The sequence below is a fragment of the Aedes aegypti genome, chromosome 3, assembly GCF_002204515.2.
Source record: "Aedes aegypti strain LVP_AGWG chromosome 3, AaegL5.0 Primary Assembly, whole genome shotgun sequence".
NCBI lineage: Eukaryota > Metazoa > Arthropoda > Insecta > Diptera > Culicidae > Aedes > Aedes aegypti.
In genome coordinates, this window is record NC_035109.1 from 26743169 (window position 1) to 26768840 (window position 25672).

General features: G+C 38.8%; 1 protein-coding gene across 3 annotated transcripts in view; it reads right to left on the reverse strand.

Annotated features, from left to right (window-relative positions):
* Positions 1-25672, reverse strand: part of LOC5578565 — a 55265-nt gene that overhangs the window by 15014 nt on the left and 14579 nt on the right. For 2 of the 3 annotated variants that reach the window (XM_001663905.2, XM_021849656.1), the window contains 4 exons: positions 8607-8716; positions 8377-8509; positions 8054-8276; positions 7452-7673 (listed from right to left, as the gene is read on the reverse strand). In XM_001663905.2, the coding sequence (XP_001663955.2) occupies positions 7452-7673; positions 8054-8276; positions 8377-8509; positions 8607-8716 (688 nt within the window). The remainder of the gene's footprint in view (positions 1-7451; positions 7674-8053; positions 8277-8376; positions 8510-8606; positions 8717-25672) is intronic. The other variant, XM_021849655.1, reaches the window with a different exon arrangement.

Consider the following 25672-nt stretch of genomic DNA (forward strand, 5'->3'; position numbering starts at 1 on the left):
GACACTCTCACCCGACCTTTATCAGACACACACTACAGTGCCGTATCACACAAACTATTCATTCTCACATGCATTCGAAGCATCCATCCGTTTCATGCCGTTTCAGTACAAAATTACCATTTTCGCTGCAATCTTCACAAAGATAATTCCGGAACAAATAAAAAAGTCATCGGAATGCAAAGGCAACATTTGTCAACCTATTCTGGGTGGGTAGATTACGAAGATTGTCACTCACTGCAGTGAGAAAGCATGCTTTCTCACATGCTCACAACACCTGCTTTTTACACGCTCACGCACACAAACACAATATATGAAAAGATACTCCCTTGATTTCGGCAATCCGGTAGCCATATTTTTCGTCACTGTTTCACAATTTTCCATCCACAATTTCTTCTATTATCTATCAAAATTTTACTTCAAACCTTCACACTTTTCAAAAAACTTCGATTACTTAAACTAAGGAACATAAAGAAATATTTTTTCAAGGCAAAATCATTAAGAAATTTACTAGAAACAACAGACACTTATATTCAACGTTATCACATCAGCGTGGGTCCACCATCTCTGATTAAATTTCCAGTAATAATCTAAAGAGAAAGTCGATGAAGAGAAATCGATCACTGCAGATACGCCTATATGATACTAAGCGCGAGAATTGTATGTGAGCCAACAGCATATCAATCTTCTGCAAATGTTATTTTTCTGTTGGACGAAAAAGCACCTAAAATACCGTTGGAAAGCTTAGAAACAAGATAATTTTTAAATACCTATATCCTACTGAAAGCCGACCAAAACGTCCCTTCGCGTTTGGGCCACTCAGCCATTCCGCCTTGAATTTCACCAAAAATAGCATTTGGAGTTAAAGAGGATATTTCAGGAACACTTCACGATGATTCGTTTCAGGTAGTTTATTTTAGTCAATATTTTCTGATTCCAATATGAATTTTGACTTGGTTTTCTTCCCTGAGGAATTTATCTAAAGATTCCTAAACGAATAATCCAGGGATTTAATAATGCGTTTATAATAAGTTTTATAAGTTTCATACCAGCCTAGGACTGAAAATCTCATTAACAAAGGAATGAAAAGTTTTCTGAAGTCTTTCTTGCATTTGTCGTGCCTACAGCAATGCTCTAAGAAACTCGTTCAAGATCTGCTATGAATATCTCCAAAAACTCTCACAAAATTTTAATGCATTATCAAGGAGATTTTTTGAAGGCAAATTTCTATAATTTCCGCTTTCATTGGATCTTCTAAATTTGTAAAAATCATTCGAGTAACTATTCAGAAAACTTTTCTTTTGAGAAATTATTCAGAAAGAAATTTCATGAGGCATTTTTAGGAATCAGTTACACACTCAATCTGTTCGGTAAAAATAACTGGTTTTTGGATTTACCGAAAAAGTCAGTAAACTAAAAAAAATGTCAGAAATCGAAAAACAGAGATTTTTTACTGAAATTTTGCAGAGAGCTTTCTTTTTATATCATATATCGATAAAAAATAAAACATAGTGAAATTTACTTTTCAATTACGCGTGGCGACAGTTTTCATTTTACTGACTTTCTCGGTAGTTCCAAAACCCAGTAAAATTTTACCGACCCCAGTAATTTAATCTAAGTGTGTAGATCTTTAGAATCTTTCGAATGTCTGAAAAATTTCCTGATTATATTCTTAGAAAAAAATAAAAAAGAAGGAAATATGGTACCTGGCACAGGATTGAGAAAATTTCATTTTTTCTCAAGATTTCGAGCAAAACGTACGAAATTAGGCAATGCGTTAATCGTGAGCACTTCAAATTTGAAATTTTTAGATCAATCTAAGCTAACGTTTGAAGAAATTGTTCGTAGAGCAAGATGTTTTTTGTTCCAGAAAAAAAAAATTCTGAGGCTAAGTATAGGTAGTAAAGTAGAGTTTACTCAAGTGTGGATAGGAGCGTTTTCTCAATGAAAAGCTGCTATTTTGAACGATTGGTTTTCTTATTTCGTGCAGAAATCGTATTCAATGTTAACATAATTGTATTGCTGTGTTGGCCTAATCGATAATCGATTACATTGCATACAATCAACTAGTTTGATATTGTAGTATCCAGCTTTTTACGCTAGCATACCATAAAACTTAAATCACCCCCTTCTGACATTTCTTGCTCACACTATAATTTGTTTATGGCATAATCAAATAATATATCACGAAGCCCACCGTGATACAGAATATTTGTCAAACGTCAGAAGCCAACAACTCCTGGTTTTAATAAAATGAAAAATTACATTTCGTAATTTACAATTAAACTATTTTAGGTCAATCAAATCGGATAAAAAATAGCACCTTAGACAATAAGATTCGATTTATTATGAATAGTTGCCAAGCTATAGGTACGAAGATTCTACCCCACTACCCCGAATCCCATTACCCCGAATGCCATTAACCCGAACGCCATTACCCCGAATTCCATAACCCCGAATGACCCATCACCCCGAATGACATTACCCCGAATTCCAAAATCATGGGGAAATATCATCAATATCATCATGTCAAGATAATTGCGAATTCGGGGAAATAGAATTCGGGGTGATGGAATTCGGGGTAATGGTACATTCGGGGTAATGGAATTCGGGTTGATGGGATTCGGGGAAATGGCATTCGGGGTAATGGGGTAGAATCAGGTACGAACTGGGCTAAAACAAGATGGTGAAATTGTTTCTTTGACGAGACCTTCAACTGGGAAAACGGATATTTCATCACTACTCAATGTTCGGTTACCTTAGTAAAGGGTTCAAAAAGCATTATTAGTTTTATAATGTGCCTAGCAATTTCCTTCCTGAATATAGACAAAAACAGTCACCCCTAGAACGCAATCATGTCAATTGCTGGTTGAGTTTTTTCATACGATATCTTCCACTCTACCACAGTTTTCCGCTGATCTTCAAACTAAGCTGTGCTGTAGGGAAATCTTACACTTTTCCCTTCCTCTTTCGCACATTAATCTTATTATTATCCCTTTTTATTTGGATAGACTTCCCTCTTTCAAATGATGCAGTAAACGTTTAAATAGGTCTTCAATAATATTCTGATCAAGCGTAATTTAAGGTGAAGATAAATCGAAGCCAAACTATAAATTTTCAATAGCACAAATTTGGAGAACCGAACACCCGTTTGACCTGAAAACTTAATCGATTGGTCATCACCAGCTCGTGACCTATCGATTAAGTTTTTAGCTTAAAAGGATGTTTGGTTCTCCAGATTTGTGCTCTTGAAAATTTGACGTTTGGCTTCGATTCACTCATCAAAAAAAAAAAAAACAGTCATGTACGGTAGACAGTTTCACAAAAATCAAAATTTCTGGGATTCAACCAGTCACCCCCAAGTCCTAGTTGCAATACTAAAACATACTACCAGACAAATTTTCATCCAATTTGGAGAAGATTAGGAGGTGCCTCAAGTCGAATTTGTGTTTTTTGGCTATTTTTTACATTCAAAAAATTCTAACAAGAATTTGGAAAAACGAAAATCAGAATGAATACCACTAGTTGAACGTATTATTAGTACTTTACAACTTTTGAGAACACTGTATGCCGATTGGAGATGGTTTTGACCTCATAAAATTGATTTCTGTTAATTTAAGCACCTGTAAAACATATATTTCTCTACAGTTTTTGTTCTACGAGATTCTAAACCACATGCCTAATCATAAAAGTTCAATCGTAGTATCATTCCTTTGTCATTTCTGAACATTATTGTAGTACATCATTTTTGTCTCAGAATTACAGATAAATTGTAAAAAATCGTCGTAAATACGACATTCCTCATTCCCCTGCATTTAGAGCTGCTGCCAAATGGCGCAATTGCTGACATGTTACAAAATTGAACATAGTAGCTTTGCTTTTTCAATGATGGATGATGACTGAAGAAAACATCTAGCAAATGTCATCAACGCAGTCGTGTTTCAAACAACATTCTCATTTGATGCCAAGCAATTTCATATGTGATATAGCCCCGAAGTCAAGCTTCTCGACTACCGATCTTGAGGATCAGAGTTTGATTCTTTTTTTCGAGTGAAACCAATGTTTATTATATGCAGCATAGAAAAAGGACTAAAGGCGCAAATCACTACTTGAGCATTTCTCTTAAATCACTTAGGAGTGGGAGATTTTTATGAGTTCTATTGATTATGACTCAGCCACAAGATACACTTTTGAACAATAAATCGTGATGAAATTTGTTGGCCTCAAGTCATTTGGTCCATTGGAAAAAAAGAACACTCTAAATGAACTCGCGTAATCAAACTCTGATCCTCAAGATCGGTAGTCGAGAAGCTTGACCTCGGGGCTATATCACATATGTAAATGCTTGGCATCAAATGCGAATGTTGTTTGAAACACGACTGCGTTGATGACATTTGCTAGATGTTTTCTTCAATCATCATCCATCATTGAAAAAGCAAAGCTACTATGTTCAATTTTGTAACATGTCAGCAATTACGCCATTTGGCAGCAGCTCTAAATGCAGGGGAATGAGGAATGTCGTATTTACGACGATTTTTTACAATTTATCTATAATTCGGAGACAAAAATGATGTACTACAATAATGTTCAGAAATGACAAAGGAATGATACTACGATTGAACTTTTACGATTAGACATGAGGTTAAGAATCTCGTAGAACAAAAACTGTAGAGAAATGTATGTTTTACAGGTACTTTAATGAACAGAAATCAATTTTATGAGGTCAAAACCATCTTTAATCGGCATACAGTGTTCTCAAAAGTTGTAAAGTACTAATAATACGTTCATCTAGTGGTATTTATTTTGATTTTAATTTTTCCAAATTCTCGGTAGAATTTTTTGAATGTAAAAAATAGCCAAAAAACACAATTTCGACTTGAGGCACCTCCTAATCTTCTCCAAATTGGATGAAAATTTGCCTGGTAGTATGTTTTAGTATTGGAACTAGGACTTGGAGGTGACTGGTTGAATCCCAGAAATTTTGATTTTTGTGAAACTGTCTAATGTACGGTTTAGGGAGTTCCTACGATTCTACGTTTATCTATTTTTGAACAATTTAAAATGCATTCCCTAGTACTTTTTCTTACAAATTCTTACATTTTTTTTTATAAAATATAGAGTTTTGCTGGCTCACTTTCAGGCCCGAATTGAACACCACGTAATGTAGATAGTTCGAAAATTAAGAACAAAACGGTCTCTTTTGGCGTATTCCTTCATTCTACAGCTACATGATTCCTCTTTGTATTTCTAAAATAAATGCAGTTAATAAATTGATAAATAATGAAAAATCTTGACAGTTCAATCAACAATCTTTAATCTGCCTACTAAGATCAAGCTATAAAACTTGTAGGGAATAAATGTCAAACTCAATTCACCCCTCGTAGTTTTATGGCTAGCGTAAAAAGCTGGATATTATTGATAATTTTTCCCTGACTTCTAGAAAAATTCCCTGACTTTCCCTGGCTTTCCCTGACTTTCCAGATCAACAATTGAATTCCCTGACATTCCCTGACTTTCCAGGTTTTTCCAGGTAGCCGACACCCTATATAGTTCAGGATAGGGCAATAAGCTTTTAAGAAAGTTATGTTTTATTGAACAAAACGGAGAAAGAATTATTTAAATCCGTGAACTCGTTCTCAAGCCAACTCATGACATACAAACACCATTCCACTTTTTATAATTAAATTAACATGTGGATATTTTTTAAAAGAATTAATTTTGCCATATTAGAAACTTTTTTGGAGATAAGTATACTGCCGTGAATCGTAAGTCAGTCCTATCTGTAAAAAGTAGGCTTTGAGAAAATGGGGTGTGATGTTTCCAAACTCGTTTTCCTTACGAATATTAAAAAATTTTGATTGAAACATGTTCAAATCTTAATGCAAGATCAGTCGCATGTGTGTACTAAGTACACGCACCCTGAGGAAAGGTCGCTAATCATACACAACACGAGCGAGGTGGTGCTGGAGATGGCTGAATGTGCGACCGCTCTTGAGTTAATGAAACTTTCTCAATATGCTTTTCACTGCGACACCTTTCTGAGAAAAATATAAAGATGATCAAAACACGGTTCATTTTTGTGTTAAACGGTGCAGAAATCTATAGTGGGTCTGATATGCGGTTTCTTTTCATTATGGGACAATTTGACTTGCTGTTTTTTCCTACTTTTTTCCGAACAAATCTTATTATCTCATTAGGGAAGCTGAAAGAGCATTGGAAGATATGTTGAAAACAGAACTCAACTCAATTTTGACGAAAATGCAGATGGGACTGACGTGCGATTCACGGAAGTATAAGCATAATTTACTAAAAAAAAAATAAACCATCTTTGCATAGTTTTTTTTATTTTCAATATTTTGAGGTGTGTTTAGATTTTTTAGGAAATACGCTTTATTTTTTGAAAGATTTCAAAATATTATGAATATACACATCACTTAGAACCCTACAAAGGTTGGTTATCGATCCAACTTTTCTGGTTGACGGTTGAAAATGTTGCTAATTTCATTTTCGATACAGTCCTTATGCCCCTTCTGCGCTCTCGGTAGAAATGCATACAGTACGTACAATCACTGTGTGAAAACGTGCATGATAGATGATGGGAGGTATTGCCCACAAGAAGAAGGGGCGCGATTGTTAACTTGTCACGACCTTAGTCATGTCGATAAGCGCGATATGAATTTGCTGGACGCGAATGGAAATTTTGACTATGCATTGGAAACTCTTCCTCTAGGGTTATAAATTTTATTACAAATCAGTTTGTTAATGCGGAAATGGCAATCCGGAAGAGAATACTTCCGGGTAAGAATAGTTCTCACTTCATGGGTATTGATTTTCTTCTCTTTGCATTACGTCCCCACTGGGAAAAAGCCAGCTTCTCGGCTTAGTGGTCTTATGAGCAATTCCGCAGTTTTGAACTGAGAGCTTACTTTGCCAAAATTGTTGTTTTAGCATTCGTATATCTTGTAGCAAGTACGGGAATACCCTTTGACCAGGGAAGTCAAATAAATTTCCGTTACGAAGAGATACTGGATCGTCCGGGAATCGAAACCAGACACCTTTAGCTTGGCTTTACTATGTACCACGGACGTTATCACTAGGCTAAGAAAGCTCTCTGAGCATTATAAAATACACATCTATGAGATAATAGGTATAATTAAAAGTGCATTATAATAAACCTGGCAAAGCTATTATGCAGATCTGGGCCCAAGGGACTGTAAGGGCAAGTGATGTTTCAGTGGGTGCGTATATCCAAGAATAAGAACAAGAAAGTATTTAATCATTCGATCTATCTTCCATTTTCAAATGACCTCAGAATATCACGTTTCCCGTATACCAGCAGCTGCACAAGCTGTATGTGCAAAACAGCAAAAATAAGCCATACAAATCAATTGGTATTCATTAATTCACTTCCCCTCACCCATCCCTCCCACAAAACCTCAAGCAAATTCACTCACCGTCAGCTTCTTCCGCTCCTTAATCTCGCGTTGTAGGAGTTTCTTCTGCAGCTGCTGCCGGCTAGCGATGCTGGCCGGCGAGTTGAGATTGTGCTTGGTGATGAACCCGGCCAGCTCGTTGATCGACCCGAACGCCCCCGGGAGCATGGCTTCGGCCCACAGTTTGATCACCTTCCACGCTTCCTCGTCGGTTGGCACTTGATCCTCCGGGTCGGATTTCTTCTATCGGGAGATACAGGCGAGAGTACATCGAACGGATACAAATTAGTAAGTATACGCATTCCGGAATCTACAGTATGGCCCACAAAGAGCGCAAAAAATAATTTTTTTAATGGTTTCTGATAGTTTTTATATGTAGAATTAAAACGAAATATATTATTTAGTACCTTACCTTACCTCAGTACCTAGTAACAGTAACCAGAACATACATTCACTTGCAAAAATAATAAAAATAACCTAAGTGTGTGTCTAATTGAAGTCGTAAAATGTTTGCTTTTCATTTTGAACCATACTGTACAGGCATTAGGAGAGACGACAGGACTGATTTGACTACCAAATCAGACATCTTTTCGCGCAAAGAGACGGTGACGTCCATTACTCACCTCGCCACCACCGGTGGAACCGCTGGTGCTGGTGCTGCTGCTGCTGAGATCGGGTAGCTTGGGAGCGGCCAGTTTGGTGGCTTTACGCATTGCCGCGTAACAGTAGCGCGAGTGGCCGCGGGTTCCCAATCGCCGCGGCCGGATCCCGGGGAATACTTGTTTCATGACCTTTCCGAAATCTGCCGTCGACAGCGGTTTGATGTCGATTCGCTCGCAGAAAGCGCTGCAGTTTGAAATGGAGAGACATGAAGGGAAAGCTTGAGTTACAAACACGAGGCGGTGCCGAAAATTGCTTCGGTTTACAAAAGGGGTTGGACACTTACGTGTAGTCGTCGTACACCTCTTGCTTCGGTATGGACACGTTTGGGTCGTGTTCCAGATGCGAACGAACCCAGTTGATTGTGTGATTAATCTCGGAACGGGTACCCAGCGGGTTCTGGGACTGACGCAGGGGGTCTGTGAGGGACGAAGGAGAATTGGGTCAAGATTCAACATTCCAACAGTTGTAGTAACACTCACAAAACTGATCATGTGGTTAGAGAGAAGATCTTACCTGTCTCAGGGTAGCCGCCAGGCATACGCAGGTACAAAAGTAGTCTTTCAGGTGGTCGAAGAATGGAAATCTTCTCCAGAATCTCAACGATTTGTTTCTTGGAGGTGTCACTGAGGAAGAAATGAAAAACAAGATTTGGTTCATAAAGTTGTCAAAGAATGTAAGGCATTAGAATTTTTTTTAAACAGATGGAAAGATGGAAGCAGCACTACAATAAACACTGGAACGGGTTAGCATATTTATTCGATCAGATCACAGTGCGGGATGTTTATAACGGATTACCCACACCTATTTAATAAAGGGATTTGCAGGAGCATTTGAAACATGATCGACAAGATCGACATTTGTGATTGAACTGACTGAAACTCTCCGGATCCGAGGAAAACAGCAAAAACCTGGGAAGTATTGGCGGGCCTTGATTTGGAATATGTGATTTGGATCTACCAGTTTCGAAGCGTATCAATATCCGAGTTTAATTGTCGTTCGTTCCCTACCCTTTTTTCCCTTCAAATCGTACTCTTCTCGTCGTGTCTCTCACAAACCGTTTCTGCTTAGTTTCCTGTACCATCAAGCTTCATCAGCTAAGTAGTCTAAGTAGCTTAAGTTTCATTATAAGAGTACAATTGGTATCCCGCAAAATACTTTCTTTCCCTAACCTCGAAACTTCCCCAGCTAACATATTTTTTAAAATAAACACAAATTGCAAAATGTAAATAATGTAAAAAAGAAAAGAAGTATTCACTGGTAAGATATTTTTAGAAAATTTTACAGAACATCTCTCAATAATTTTTTATTAACTATGTGAAAAACTGCCTACAAATACTTTATAAATACCTCCATGAATTCTTTCAAGTCTTTCTCAATATTTCCTCCAACAATTTGACAAAAGAATCTTCAATAGCACCTCTTGAAATTGATCTAGGAATTCCGTTTTTTTTATCCATGTTGGGGCCTTCCTCTACGAGCAGTTTTTACATCTATTTTGACATCACCCATATTCTTAGTGTAGTACATGTCTTAAGGGGCTGTCCATTAATTACGTAAGGGTTTGTGGGGGGAGGGTAACACCCCCCGGCATACAATTTATTTTTAATTTTCATACAAAAAATCTTATTATGGGGGGAGCGGGGGTTGAAAAACCCCGAAAATTGTCTTACGTAATTAATGGACCGCCCCTAATATGCAATTGCCATTGAGGGACAATCAACTGAAGGAATCAATTAAGTTACAAAGGTCCCGCTATTTAGACACTTTACAGAGAATTAACTCCACGATGGACGCCCCTTATCATTCATAATTGATTCCTTTTCTGAGAGAAACAAAACATTACTACTGATATTTTTCCAAGAGTCTGAAAGCTAGTCTCATCCTCGCTCTGCTATTAAATCGTTCCAGGAAGCTAAGAAAAATCCGCTGCTTCTTATTAACAACAATCCCATTTCGAGCTACGAGGTTCATTCAGTAATAAGGGATCTTGCATTTTCTTTGAATTTAGGCTCGAAGTGACGCGTCTCTGTGCTTTCATATCCTTTTTTTGTAGAACTGTGTAATTTCTCCAGGGATGCCTCTACTGATTTTTGTTGGATTTTAACCAGGTGTGTTTATCCCAGATTTCAACAAAGAATTTCTTACAGGATACTTTTAAAAAGTACTCCAGAGATTGCTCCTATGATTATTTCTTCATAAAACCCAGCAGATTTTTTTGAGAAATTTTCCAAGAAACGTTTCAAAGCACTTGTCTAGGAATTGACTGTAAGGACACTTTCAAGATATTGTTGGAGAAATCCTTGAAACAAAATCCGGAAATAATTGATAAAAGCTATTTCCAATAAACCATTAAATATATGAATAAAATCATGTTGGATTTTGTGGAGGTAATCCTGAACAGAATTCCTGAATAAACTTTTCTAGAAATGGTCATAATAATTGCTGTGGTTTCTGCTTTTCTGGTTGGAAACCTTAAACAAAATTATGAAGAATCAATGGAAATTTTGCTTGAAAAATCATTCGAATATTGTTTGTAAAAACTGTAGAAGTAATCGTGGATGAAATGTTTGAGAATTTTTTAGACCAATTTCTAGAGGCACTTAATGATGAATCATTGGTAGAATTTATTAGAGACTTCCTGGAAAGATTCTCAATTGATTTAAAGAAAGAAGTTTAGAGCAATTCCTGAGATAATCAGTATATGAATTCACGAAAAATTTAATATAAAAATGGCTTGGGAAGTAACTGAAAACATAAACGTACAAATTCCTTGAGGAATTTTTGTATTCCTGTAAAAACCTTAAACGAATTCTTTTAAAAAAAATCTGGATTAAACTCCTGCAGGATCTGCTTACCAAAGTTGGTCATTTTGTATGGAAAACATAAAAAGGTGCAAATGGTCGAATAGTGTAAATCTTTTCTTTGAGACAAATTTCAAGTTTTGGACATAGAGATGATCTATGTCTTGAATGTAAAATTTTATAACTGATTATATAATTAAACCCTTTAGTCGTCACGCGGTTTGCCGCCGTCAGAACCACCACGCTGATCCTGTGTACAATAAGCGAGGTTTTTTCACCACTGTTGTACAAATTACAACAGCGCGACGACTGAAGTGTTAACATGTAAAAAAAACAACACAATAAAACACTGGATTCATCACATCAAGCAACACCCTACAATTGAACATCTTATACCAAGCTGATGACTTTACAAGTTCATACGACAACAAACAAAATTCGAACGATAATGGACAGCGAGGGTGAACCAGTTAAGGAGCCCTAAAAATCGCAAATTGACATGCAAACGAAGCGTGAACTACAAGATGATCAATTTGCCTACCCTTCCTCCCATATTTCCACTAGAATGAAGAATGGAGAGGAACCCGAACTCAGCCGATAGCATTTCCGAAGATCTGCTGAAAAGGTACAAAACTCCAGGAAAAATCTTCACAGTGATACCACAAAGAATCTCTGCAGAAGTATCAAGAAAAATTATTAGGGAATACACAGGAATAGTTTCTGGAATTCCCAAATGATTCCCTGTAAAATTTCTCGAAGGAATCCCGTGAAGAATTCTTAAAAGAGTATTAAAAGTAAATTTCAGCCGAAATCGCATTGAAATTTTCAAAAACAATACTTAGCCAGCTAAGAAGCAGCCTTTGTCCCAGTAACGACGTAATACCAAGAAGAAGATGAACCTTAGAGTCAATGGTGAGCCTGGGGAGCTCTGTCGCAGAGGTTTAAGCTTTTAGACCCCTTAGTAAACTAAATTGTTTTTTGTATAAGAAAGAAAAGAAAGAAAAAATAAACGTCTGCACTGAATGACTTCTGTTCGATAACTGACGGTTAAGATAGCTCAGATCGGATGACACTTCCCCGAATACCATTACCCCGAAAACCATCTCCCCGAAACCCAGTACTTCGAAAATCATTACCCCGAAGGCAACCGTACCCCGAATGACACAATACCCCAAAAACCATTGCCCCGAATAGAAAATTACCCCGCAAACCAGTTCCCCGAATGCGTCACTTTCCCGAAACTCAGTGATGCACTTCAACAAATTCTTCAATGAGGCTCGCGAATTTGAGCCTAAAAATCCATCTTCCTCGTACTGTGTACGACAAGCGAGGTTTTCCTAGTAGTGTTACAATAGCTGTCGGCGTAGTGACTACTGACATTCCTATCAGTGATTTTTTTATTCTTTCAATCATCGGCTGTTCTTTCGAGGTTCTATATTGCCAGTGTAAAACATTTGAACCAATGATTTTCCCTCCTTTAAATTATAGGCTACTCTTTCGAGTTGTACTGTTTGAGTTAGAACTATCAAAAAATTCGACTGACCCAATTGTCTTGATCGAAATTCAAAGTTGACAGCGACTTAAGACGAGTAATCTTGAAAACAAGCCCCTGCATTACTTTTCTGTATTAAATCTTATCCGTTTTACAATCTCTAACAAGGGATTTGTCCTTCTTTTAATTATCGGATATTCTTGCAAACTGATTGTTGGCTTCATAATTATATAACGGTTTCATCAGTGTTTTTTTCATCTTTTATCATCAACTGTTCTTCAGCGCGGCAAAAAAATCAAGGTTTTTGTCCATTCGGGAAAATGGTATTCGGAGTACTGGACCATTCGTGGTATTGACTTTCAGGGTGATGGTTTCCGGGGTAATGGTGTTCGGAGAAATGTTATAGGATCCTCAGATCGATTATATAACATTCCCCAGAAACCCATTCCTCCGAAAACCGTTCCTCAGAACTGCATTCCCCAGACAGCTTTACTTCACAGGGAAAAAACAAAAATAGGTAAAAGATTTATTTGAAACTAGATTTTTGAAAAGTCGATTTCAAGTGCATGAGAAGGTTACCATTGAGCAATTCTCGCTGAAACCAGACCGCCATCGGCACCCATCGGTAGAATTCCAATTCTATGTCACTAATCGCTTGTATATGCTCAAACTCAAGGGTGGTCCTTTCGGTTTTCTCAAATTGGTTATCCCCTTGTACGCCAGCTAGCTAAACAGTTTGCGAAAAAGCCCATTTTTTGTAAATCTTAGGTATTTCTTCACGTGATTTCCTTTAGTACACACAGCAAGCTTAGTGGAATCGTACAGAGGAAGGATATATCTTTCTTCTCTTAGACTAATTAGACTAACAAAATTCTGGCGGCCATTTTGACTTTAAGCATATACTAGCGATCAGTGACATGAAATTGGAATTCTAAAGATGAGTGCCAATGGCGGTCTGGTTTCAGCGAGAATTGCTCATCTGTGATTCTTCTAGTTCAATTATAGATCATTTTGGGTCTTCTGGCCCACAGAAATAATCCAGGAATGACCACCGGAGATACTCGTACTGTGTGATATTTAAATATTTGTAACAACTTGCAGTTTTTATGCCACAAAAAGGACATATTTATCCGTGTATTACTAACTTAATATAATTTCCCTGATTGTGGTCGAAGTTCCCTGAGAATTCCAGTTTTTTTCAGGGTGTATAAAATTCCCTGATAATTCCAGGTTTTTCAGTTAGTAGACACCCTGTAAATTGTGTAGGAAATCTTCCAGGGATTCGGACAAAATGTGTAGTGGAAAAGCTCTGGAAGTTTTTCTTAAACCCCTTAGAGGTTTTCTGGAGTATTTTCTGAACGAATCTTGAAAGAATCCTCTGAGAAATTCTTGGATAAATCTCAGTAGAAATCTATGGAAGCACTTTTGAAGGAATTCTTGCATCTCTGAAGCGTTTCGTGTAAGGATTTCATTTCTTTAAAAAAAATATAATTTTGCAAATATTAATACTAGAGTAATTTTAGGCTGATTTCCAGCAGAAATCAATAAAATGAAATTCGTATAGATACTGTTGCAGAAACAGAGAGGCACTTCGGGACTGAATTCTTTGGAGCAGCTCGCAAACCCTGGGGTGTTGATGTGAGGTTAGCTTAAGCAATTCTAGGTACAACTGTAATTCTAGGTATGACAACTTACTGTTATAATCTGTGATAACGTTTAGGTATAGTTCACGTAAATTTTATTTTGTTTGATGTTGGTAAGTTAAGACTAATTCAACACTTGGTTTGTTATTTCACTCGTTAGTATAACCCGATAACGAACTAGTAAAGTCATTATTCTAATCTTCTTATGGATGACATTTCTGAACCTTTTTCTGGCCACTGTTATCCTATCGCGGTGACATTTGGCGGCAATGCTGGCAGCAACAAATACTAATAGCTCAACGCTTTTCCAAAGAAAATAGATTGAAAATCTTCACTTTGAAGTTATGAAAAGTGAGACGGTACTTTTTTAAAATGTGAACAGATTAAAGTTGAAATAACTACAGCCATTTACAGCCATTTGTGGAATCTCGTAGCAGATACGCTATTGAGGCAACTCAATAAATGCGGTTTTCCAACTTATGGATTTGCCGACGACTATCTAGCTCTGATAGTTGGTATGTGCATAAGCACCCTATTCGACCTGATGCAAAGTGCTCTTCAGGTAGTCGAGAGTTGGTGTCGCCAATATGGCCTTTCGGTTAACCCGAATAAAACATCTATTATTCTTTTTACGGAAAGACGAAACCGCGATGGAATTCGACCTTTACGTCTTTTTGGCACTGAGATTAATGTGACTGATCAAGTAAAGTATGTCGGAGTCATTCTAGATTCCAAACTTTTATGGACAGCTCACATTGATTTCAGAGTCAAAAAAGCTTGCATGGCCTTCGGTCAATGCCGGCGAACCTTTGGTAAAACTTGGGGCCTCAAACCCAAATATATCAAATGGATTTACACAACAGTTGTTCGACCAATATTGGCATATGGATGTCTTGTGTGGTGGCAAAAGGGCGAAGTGAGAACAATCCAATCAAAATTGGGCCATCTCCAGAGGATGTGCTTGATGGCGATGTCTGGTGCGTTCTCTACAACTCCCACAGCAGCGCTTGAGGCCATTTTCGACGTTGCGCCACTACACATATATCTTAAACAAGAAGCACTTTCTTGCTCTTACCGTTTATGGGTACTGGATCTACTGGAGAAAAATCCAGTGAATCGTAGATCTACACACACTTCGTTGTTTCCACTTTTGGTGAAATGGGACAAAATTGTCCTTGCTCCAAGTGATCTCACAATTGCTTGTCACTTTCCTTACAGGACATTTACCACACAATTCCCTTCACGGGAAGAGTGGACGTCTGGCTATTTGGAAAGAAGTATATCAAACAATATAGTATGTTACACTGATGGCTCCCTTCTTGAAGGTAGAGCTGGTGCAGGAGTATATTCTCGTGAGCTAAGGCTGAATCAGTTTTACTCACTTGGTAGAAACTGCACCGTTTTTCAGGCGGAAATATTTGCTCTTATGTGTGGAGTGCAATCAGTGCAATCAGCACTTCAACAGCGCGTAATGGGTAAAGTCATATACTTCTGTTCAGATAGTCAAGCTGCTATAAAAGCTCTCGCTTCGGCCAACTCAAGGTCGAAGCTTGTTATCGCATGTCGAACTCAAATTGAGGAACTGAATTCAGTCAACTCTGTAAACCTTGTATGGGTACCTGGCCATTCTTCCATCGCTGGAAATGAATTGGCTGATGAGATAGCTCGCGATGGAGCATCGCATGACTTCATTGGCCCTGAGCCGGCTATTCCAATTTCGAAGTGCTGGGTGACGCTTCAGATAAACTCTTGGGCGGCAACTCAGCACAAGCAATATTGGAATAGTTTGGAGACGATTGGAATAGTTTGGAGACGTGTCGTCAAACAAAATTGTACATTACTGAGCCATCTCCAAGGGTGGCGAAGTATTTAACAAATCTGTCAAAGCAATCTCTTGGTCAGAGCGTTGACAGGCCACTGCCGACTCAACTATCACATTGCAAATATTCAGTGTGCTGACTCATTTGTGTGGGATAGTTGTGACTCCGATTATGGAACTTCGTATCACCTGATATGTAACTGCCCAGTTTTTTCGCAAATGCGATTCCAATTACTTGGTAAACACTTATTAAGTGAAACTGAATTCAGAAGCCTGAATCTTCAGGACATTCTGTTATTCTTGACCCGCTGTGGTAATGAGCTATAGGCTCTCTTTGCGCTCATGCGTTTTGCAGTGCCCTTTTTAGGGCGCTGTTCGAACCCATTGTGGTATGGAGCTACATGCTCTCATTTCGCTTATGCGATCTTACCTCTTCAAGGGACCCCACTCCTATTTCCTCCCATCTTTCCCTTCCCTTTCCTCGCCCATCGGGTAGATGATGAAATAGACTCAAATATGGCGATGGCACAAATCTCCCAACTGGTGGGGAACGTGCCTTTGGAGCCGGCCTTCTGATACCTGACCCCCTCTCCCTCCTTTGCCACACTTTTTGTATGAGTCCTCCGAAAACTTTGTAAGGTAACTTTGTGCATGATCCCTTGTTATTGCACAGGTGGTTAGTTTGGGCACGCGACGCCTCTGATGGTGACGTCTCCTACGTATAACAGAGGCCACCCAGGCCTTAGCCTGACTGGTAAGGTAAGTATAGATATCTTTATTTGAAAAATTTAATTTTTCTCCAGGAGTCCATATAGTGATTATTTCACATGAAATCCCGCCAGGAATTTTCCTAATGAATTCTTCTGTTAAAACTTGTGTAAATTCTTAAGTCACCCTTGATGAATAAGGATTTCTAGAAGTAATTACTCTTGAGGAATTTTAAAATCCTTGGATGAATTGCTGGAGAAATTCCTGGAAAAATTCTAAAGGAACTCAATAATGAAACACAGCTCAAATTTGATGAACTATTTAAAATATTCTTAATAGATTCACTCGAATAACTCGAGGAATTTTTGGAGTAAACGTGGATGAAATGGCGTATAAGTTCTTGTCAGATTTCTGTTACATCAAGGCAACCCATGAAATGTTGGCCTTGACAGACCAAATAATTTTCTAATTCATTATATGTCCAACTACCAAATAGAATAGACGTTAAACTAGAAACCACCTTTGTTTTATTTTACGGACGTATCATTTGGCGACGAGAAATAAGAATCCACGAACATACCAGCTAATCAAGAACCTAGAATTCAAGACGTTATCCTTCAAATGGCCCAGCTTCTTCAGCAAATGGCGGTCCAGCAGCAACTTCCGCAGCATCAAAGTCAAGAGCAGATTTAGGAATCCCTGTCATCAAACATTACCGAATTCTCTTTCGATGAAGAAAACGGAGTCACGCTTGGCCGTTGGTTTGATCGTTATCAAGACCTCTTCGAGAATGATGCCCGCCAGCTGGACGATGCCGCAAAAGTTCGTCTTCTTCTCCGGAAGCTAGACACCGCTTCGCACAGCCGCTATCTCAATTACATTTTGCCGAAGTTGCCAAAAGGGGTCAAGTTTGAAGATACCGTGAAACTCCTCAAGAACATTTTTGGTAATCAAATATCCACATTCCGGAAGCGATTCAAATGTCTCCAGTTGGTGAAAAGCGATTGTGAAGACATAATCAGCTATGGAGGACGGTGAGTTTGACTGCAATGTAACGCGAAAGGGCACAACCAAGCGAGGCCGATGTTTCGTGACATCCGTACGAAATCTCAATCTGATGGGCATCGAATGGATTGACCTATTCAACCTCTGGTCGATTCCGTTTGATACAAGTCGTTGTACCTTCAAGGCAAGAAATCGAGCGAGAAATTCAACAACTGAAGATGAACCATAAGGACGTTTTCAGCGAATCGCTTGGGTTATGCAACCGCACGAAGGTCCAGCTGCATCTGAAGCCGGGAAGCAAGCCAGTTTTCTGCCCAAAACGACCTGTTCCATTTCATTCCGTTCCGATGATCGATGCTGAACTCAATCGACTTCAAAGCCTAGGAATCATTACACCTGTTGATTTTTCGGAATGGGCAGCACCGATCGTTGCTGTCAAGAAACCGGATGGCAGAGTTCGGATTTACGCGGATTACTCGACCGGACTTAACAACGCACTGGAAGCCAACAACTATCCGCTGCCCACACCTGAAGAAATTTTTGCACAGCTGGCAGGAAGTCAATACTACAGTGTGATCGACCTATCCGATGCATATCTGCAGTGCGAGGTGACTGAAGACTCCACACAACTTCTAACAATCAACACGCATAGAGGTTTGTTTCGCTTCAACCGCCTGGCTACAGGTGTCAAGTAAGCGCCGGGAGCGTTCCAACGGCTGATTGAAAGTCTTGTTGCGGACATTCCTGTAGTCCGTCCATTCATCGATGACATCATCATTGCTGGTAAAGATTGGAAGTCACACGCTGAATCGTTGAACCTAGTGCTACAAAGGCTAAAGGACTGGGGATTTCACCTGAAGATGCAAAAATGCAAGTTTTTTCAAACTGAAGTCCGCTACCAAGGTCACATTATCGACCGCAGTGGTATCCGTCTAGACCCGGAGAAAGTGAAGACCATTTCAAGAATTCCTCCACCGCAGAACATTTCTGAATTGCGATCGTTTCTTGGAGCCGTGAACTACTATGGTAAGTTTGTTCCAAACATTCACGACCTGCGTCACCCTTTGGATCAACTACTGCGGAAGGACGTCAAGTGGAATTGGAGTGCCGATTGTCAGCGATCTTTCGAATAATTCAAGCATGTGCTGAAATCCAACCTTCTCTTGACCCACTACAATCCAAAGTTACCAATTGTTGTTGCTGCAGACGCATCGAAGACAGGAATTGGAGCCGTAATTTTCCACAAGTTCCCGAACGGAAGCTTGAAAGCCATTCAACACGATTCACGCTCTCTCATAACTGCAGAGCAAGCATAGGGACAGCCGGAAAAAGCCTTAGCCCTTGTGTATGGTGTAACCAAGTTCCACAAGTTTCTACTGGGAAGAAGATTCACGCTCCAGACGGATCACAAGCCACTTTTGTCGATTTTCGAATCGAAGAAAGGCATACTAGGGCACACCGCCAACCGGCTGGAGCGCTGGGCTTTCCCGCCTCATCGACCGAAGCATGCGGCCAGAAGAAGACTACATCATTGCTTCAGTTTCGCTAGAAGAAGATATGGTAAGCATTCTGAACACGACGGTAGAAGCAGTTCCCGTTTCTTTCTCAGCACTCCAAGATGCCACGAAAAAGTGCAAGATTCTCCAGCAAGTAAAACGGCACATTCTGGACGGATGGCCAGCTGTTTCCAAGCAAGTAGCCCAAGAAGTTCAACCGTACTACAACCGACGTGAATCTCTCAGCATAATCAGTGAATGCGTACTGTTCAAGGAAAGAGTGATCGTTCCGGAGACTTTTCGACGACGCCTGCTCAATCAATTCCACCGTGGTCATCCTGGCGTGGTACGAATGAAATCAATCGTCCGCAACTACGTGTACTGGCCCGGATTAGATGGTGAAATTGAAGATTTTGTCCGACGTTGCGTTTATTGTGCTACTGCTGCCAAGGCTCCTGTCAAGACGAAGCCAGAGCCATGGCCTGCTCTTGAAAAACCGTGGTCCCGCATCCACATTGACTACGCCGAACCGGTAGATGGCAACTACTTTCTGGTGGTCGTTGATCCTTTCACTAGATGGCCTGAAGTAGTGCTGACCAAATCAATAACGGCAAAAACGACGATTAAGCTCCTCAAGCAGATTGATTGATTGATTGATTTGACTTTATTAACGAGATTTTTAGCCCTGGGCTAGTTCATCTCGGGACCAACGGCTTTACTTCCCTTCCGAAGGAAGTCGTCACTATAACTTTTTACGTCATGAGTGACTATGTCGGGGATGGGATTCGATCCCAGGTCCTCGGCGTGAGAGGCGAGTGTTCTAACCACTACACCAGGTCCGTCCCCTCACCTCAAGCAGATGTTCTCAACATTTGGAATTCCCGAGACCGTGGTAAGTGACAACGGAACACAATTCACCGGTTCGGAGTTCCAGAATTTTTGCAAATCTTTTGGAATTCGTCACATCCGTACGGCTCCGTACCACCCCCAGTCAAACGGGTTGGTGGAACGTTTTGTGGACACCGTGAAGAGAAGCGTGAAGAAAATTCATTCGGGAGGAGAGTCTCTAGAAGATTCACTGCACACTTTTTTCACCGTATACCGCTCCACTTCAACACAAGATCTCGGAGGACAGTCACCAGCGCAGAAGATGCTAGGACGGCCAATGCGGACGGTGGCAGCTCTATTGAAACCTCCAGATAGCCATATACGTCAGAACCCCGAAGAAACAGAACGCCAGAATAATGCTACCGAAAGGGACCATAGGAAGTTCGACCGAGGTGATACGGTGTATGCCCAAGTCCACCAAGCCAATTCATGGTCCTGGATGCCCGCTGTAATCATCGAACGGATTGGAAAGGTCAACTACAACGTATGACTGAACCAAGGCAAGTGATTAATCCGTTCTCACATCAATCAACTGAAAAACCGAGTTGAAGCAGGAATACCACGCTGTCAAGAATCACCACTTTCCATTTTCCTTGACGAATTTGGCCTGCCACAGGAACCTGCCGAATTACCCCCAATCAACATTCAGAACTAAATGCTGTACGTGATCAAGTTCCACTCGAAGAAGTACCAGCTTTACTAATACCTGCAGCAAATGAACCTGGACAAGAACAACACGAAGAACTTGAGCCAACTCCAACAGACGAGCCGGAAGTTCCCGATCGACCTAGACGATTACTTCGGCTTCCGTCAAAACTTCAAGGATATTGGCTATTCTAAGGGGGAGATGTTACATCAAGGCAACCCATGAAATGTTGGCCTTGACAGACCAAATAATTTTCTAAATCATTATATGTCCAACCACCAAAAAGAATAGACGTTAAACTAGAAACCACCTTTGTTTTATTCTACGGACTTAGAGTGTCCATCCCGGGACAAAAAATCCCGGGATTTGACAAATTTCGGGATTTCCCGTTTCCCGGGATTTTATTTCTAACATCCCGGGATTCCCGAAATGTACGTAGATTTTGATGAAAACCACTGCAAATATTCAAAAAAAATCCAGGATATTGGAATATGTTTCGATCTCAATGAAACTTTCATAATTTGCTTTTCACTCCGTTACCTTTCCAAAAATAAATTATAAAGATGACCAAATAACGATTCATGTTTGTGTTTCACTATGCGAAAATCTGCAGTGGAACTGACGTGCTTCATGCTTTACTTTTCATTATGGGACAATTCGACTTGGTGTTTGCCCTAATTTTACTGAACATAAAGTGATTTCTCGTTAGAGCAGCTGAATGATGAAGATATAATAAAAACTGATATCAACTCAATTTCGACCAAAATGCAGATGGGACTGACTTGCAATTCACGGCAATAAACTTCAATCAATAATTTTCAGTAATTAACTGTCAACATGATCTACAATACTTTCAATGATCTTTAACCGTTTCTTCTGTTCTAAAGTTTTTATGAATTTTCAAATGTTTGAAGCAAATTGCTTTAAAATTATGACTTAAATTTCTATCATACTTCCATTCATAAGTGTTATAGAGAATTTGAAAAATCCATAGCAAACTCGTAATAAGTCAAGCTAAGTTTTGATTTTTGTTTGGTTACTTCATCAGAATAAGACATTCTTATCTAAAATGTGATTTGCTATTATTTTGAAAAGTTATATTATCTGTTTATTTCATTGAAAAAAATTGTATTGGTAAATTTGTACTTCCATTTCAACCGAAACGCTAGTTTTATTGAAATATTGATAAATCCCGGGATCCCGGGATTTCCCGGGATAAGCATAGATTTTTGTCCCGAATCCCGGGACGAGCAAAATGGCCGGGAAATGGACACTCTAGGACGTATCAATTTCCTAGAAAAAATTCCTGAACGAATTTTATAAGAAACTTTGGAATTAACCTTTGCGGGTTTTCTTGGAAGAAATTCTCTGGGAATCTTTGGAAGATTTCTTAGTGTAACAACTGGAGAATTCGGTTGAAAAGTTAATTAAAAAAATATCTACAAGAAGTTCCAGGATAGTCTTTGGAAATTTGATTTAAAGTAATCCCTTAGCAAATTACTGGAGGTAGTAACGTTGAAGGGCTCAAGGATTTCCTGAAGCAAATTCTGGAGAAATTTCTTAAGGAATACTTTGGGCAATTGCTGGAAGAATTGGTAGAGCAATCTCTTTGAGAATTTATGGGGAGAACCCTGCATTAGACTCTGCAAGTATTCCAGATGAAGTCTCTGGAGAAACTACTTAAGGATGATTCCTGAAGTTTTCCCCGAGAAAGGTCGAGTCTTCGAAAAAAGAAACCTGCTACCAGCCCTAGATATCTGAATCCTTTACTGTTCATATATAGGGATTTTGAAAAAATCAATCATGTATTGATGAGTCGATGAAATTTCATATCCGAAAAGAACCTCACGGAACAGCTATAGCGTTTTGATAGCGGTGCCGCCGATTTTTTTCTGGTTTAAAAGAATTTTCTGGCAAATATTTATTTATTTATTTTTTAACTAAAAATTTTGAAAGAGGGAAAAGCCCCTTTGAGTGATTTCCAACTTGATGCCATCCTTAAATGAGTTTATTGAAAATGTTTCCATCAAACCAGAAAAGAGGAAAAAGAACGAAGCAGAATCATACGAAATACAAAGCATCCTTTAAAAATCTATAAAGTATTTTCAATGAGGGTAAGAATTTACTTCCCAGAATATCACGAACAGATTGAGGGAGCAAACGATGATATATTTTCAAATTTCTGAAGAAAGTAATTCTAGGTATAGCAAAACGCGTACAATGAAAAACAATATGGTCAATATCCTCATAAGCAACACCACAATCACACAAATTAGAATCATTGATGTTGATACGATATAAATAATTATTACAAATATAATGATTGGATATAAGTCTCGACAATGTACAAATAAAATTTCTTCCAACAGCAAAATTTTTGAACCAACTAAATCGACTAACATTAGGTAAAATAGAATGACACTATCGTCCTTTATCACTAAAGTCCCATGAAAGCTGCCAATTATTTAAAGAATATTGTTTTAAATCTGTAAAATATTCAGACGAAGAAATTTGTCTGTTGAACATACTGCCACAACGAACCCCTAATTTTGCTAAAGAATCAGCTTGCTCATTACCATAAATGTTAGAATGAGCAGGAACCCAAATAAATTCAATGATGTATCCCGAAGAATGCAAATAACATAATTCTTTTTTCAGCAACAACATAATGTGATGAGTTTTAGAATTGAAATTAATGGAATGGAGTGCTTTCAAACTACTTAAGCTGTCTGAACATATAATAAAAATATTTGGAGAATATTTTTTAATCAAAGAACAAGTAAAATACAAGGCAGTTAGCTCAGCTATAAAAACTGAGCAAGGAGATTGTAATTTGAAAAAATAAGCATAATAATAATTATAAACTCCAAAACCAGCAACATTTTGGATTAATGATCCATCAGAAAAGTAAAATTGATGTGAATCTAATCCAACAAATTTACGCCGAAAAAATAAAGGAGCGAAGCAAAAATACTCATTACTAGGAATTTCCAGTGCGCATCGTACCTTCGTGCTGTGCGTACACGAATTCTCTCTGCTCTTGGAAGTTTTCTTAAAAACTACCTAAAGCAATAAAACAGTACTTTTCAGTGCTACAAAAACAGTACTTTTCAGTGCTAAAATTAAAAACGGTACTTTTCAGTGCTACTAAAACAGTACTTTTCAGTACTATTTTTCTACTATTGATCCCTTTACGATCCTTGTTTGGACCCGTGCCTTCGATTTTTCGTTGGACCCGTTGGCGAAAGCTAGCGGTGGTAATCCTTCTTGGACACCGTCTTGGGAAAAAACCTTTCGAAGGTCACGTCTTCTTTCGTTTATTAATTAAACATGGTATCAACAACAAACAAAAGGAAGGGTGAATCTCTGAATTCACTACTTCCTACCAAAAAAGTGGGTTTTAAAACTGTCACTACACGTGGCAAGAATGGAAGAAAGGACGCTTCCCCGGAATGCGAACTTGCTTCCAAGGGTGAAATGAATAATTGTATCGAAATGAGCAATCAGTTCGATGCTCTAGACAAATTTTCCGAACACCAAATCGAAGCAGCCTCTAGCCCAGGCTCTTTGATTCAAGTGAGGAAGCAAAGAGTGCCGCCTATCGTGGTCAGTTGTTCCGAATTTGGGGGATTTAGGCAGGAGATCTTGAACTCCATTAGGGGAATCAAGGTTTCCTTCCAAATCGCAAAGAAAGGAGACTGTCGCGTTTTGCCGGAAACTCTTAAAGATCGTGAGCTTCTTCTCAAACATCTTGAAGAGAAGAAGCACAAATTTTTTACTTATGATGACAAAACTGAACGTTTGTTCAAAGTTGTCTTGAAAGGTCTCTCAAGTGACTATAAATCACCTGAAGAGATCAAAAATGGAATAAATGATTTACTTGGATTTTCCCCAGTCCAAGTAATCATTATGAAAAAGAGAACCCAATCTGGCATTGTTCGGAAAGGGCTTTCTCAAGAATATTATTTAGTTCACTTTAACAAAAACGAACTAAATAATATTAAAGCTTTAGAAAAAGCTAAACTTATGTTCGATGTCCGTGTGACGTGGGAACATTTCCAGAAACCTGGAGGAAATTACCAGAACCCCACTCAGTGCCGTCGGTGCCAAAAGTGGGGTCATGGTACAAAAAATTGTCGCATGGATGCTAAATGCATGATTTGCGGAGGTTCTTCTCACGCCAAAGACGTCTGTCCAGTGAAGGAAGATACCACCAAATTCATATGTTGTAATTGCGGGGCTAACCATAAGTCCAATTTTTGGAATTGTCCTTCACGCAAAAAGGTCATTGAGGCTCGTGCCAGGCAGATGAAAGATAATATCCGTTACGATAACGGTCGTTTCCGGAATTTGCCTGGTAGAGTATCGAACAATGCTCATTTTTCAGTTAACGATCGCTTGATCATGAATCATACCCATCAGGAAGATCATAATCATGCTCATTCACAAACAAATTTTAATCCGTCGGGTAGCCGTTCGAATCTTTCAATTTCGAATGTATCTACCCACGGTAAATCTTTTGCCGATATCGTAGCAGGAAATTCGAACTCCTCCCCTGTTCGATCCATGGGTACCCATTCCACTTGTTTCAAATCAAATGGAAAAAACCCTACCGCCACAGGTAACTCCGCTTCTTCGTCTACCGGAAATTCCAATGGGAAATCACATGACATGTCTGCCTCTGATTTTAATTTTCTAACTGAACAATTGAATCTAATGATTGATGCAATGTTCAAAGCCACCACTATGACTGAAGCAGTCCAAGTAGGTGTAAAATTTACAAATCAAATTGTTATTGGATTACGTTTTTCTAATGGATCCAAATAATAATTTAAATATTTTAAATTGGAATGCTCGTTCTCTGAATGGTAAAGAGGACGAGCTGTTTAATTTTCTTACGGTTAATAACGTGCATATAGCAGTTATTACCGAAACGTATTTAAAACCTGGATCTAAACTCAAAAGAGATCCTAACTTTTTTGTTTATCGTAATGATCGACTTGATGGGGCATGTGGGGGAGTTGCAATCATCATTCATAGGCGTATAAAACATCAACTGTTTTCATCATTTGAAACTAAAG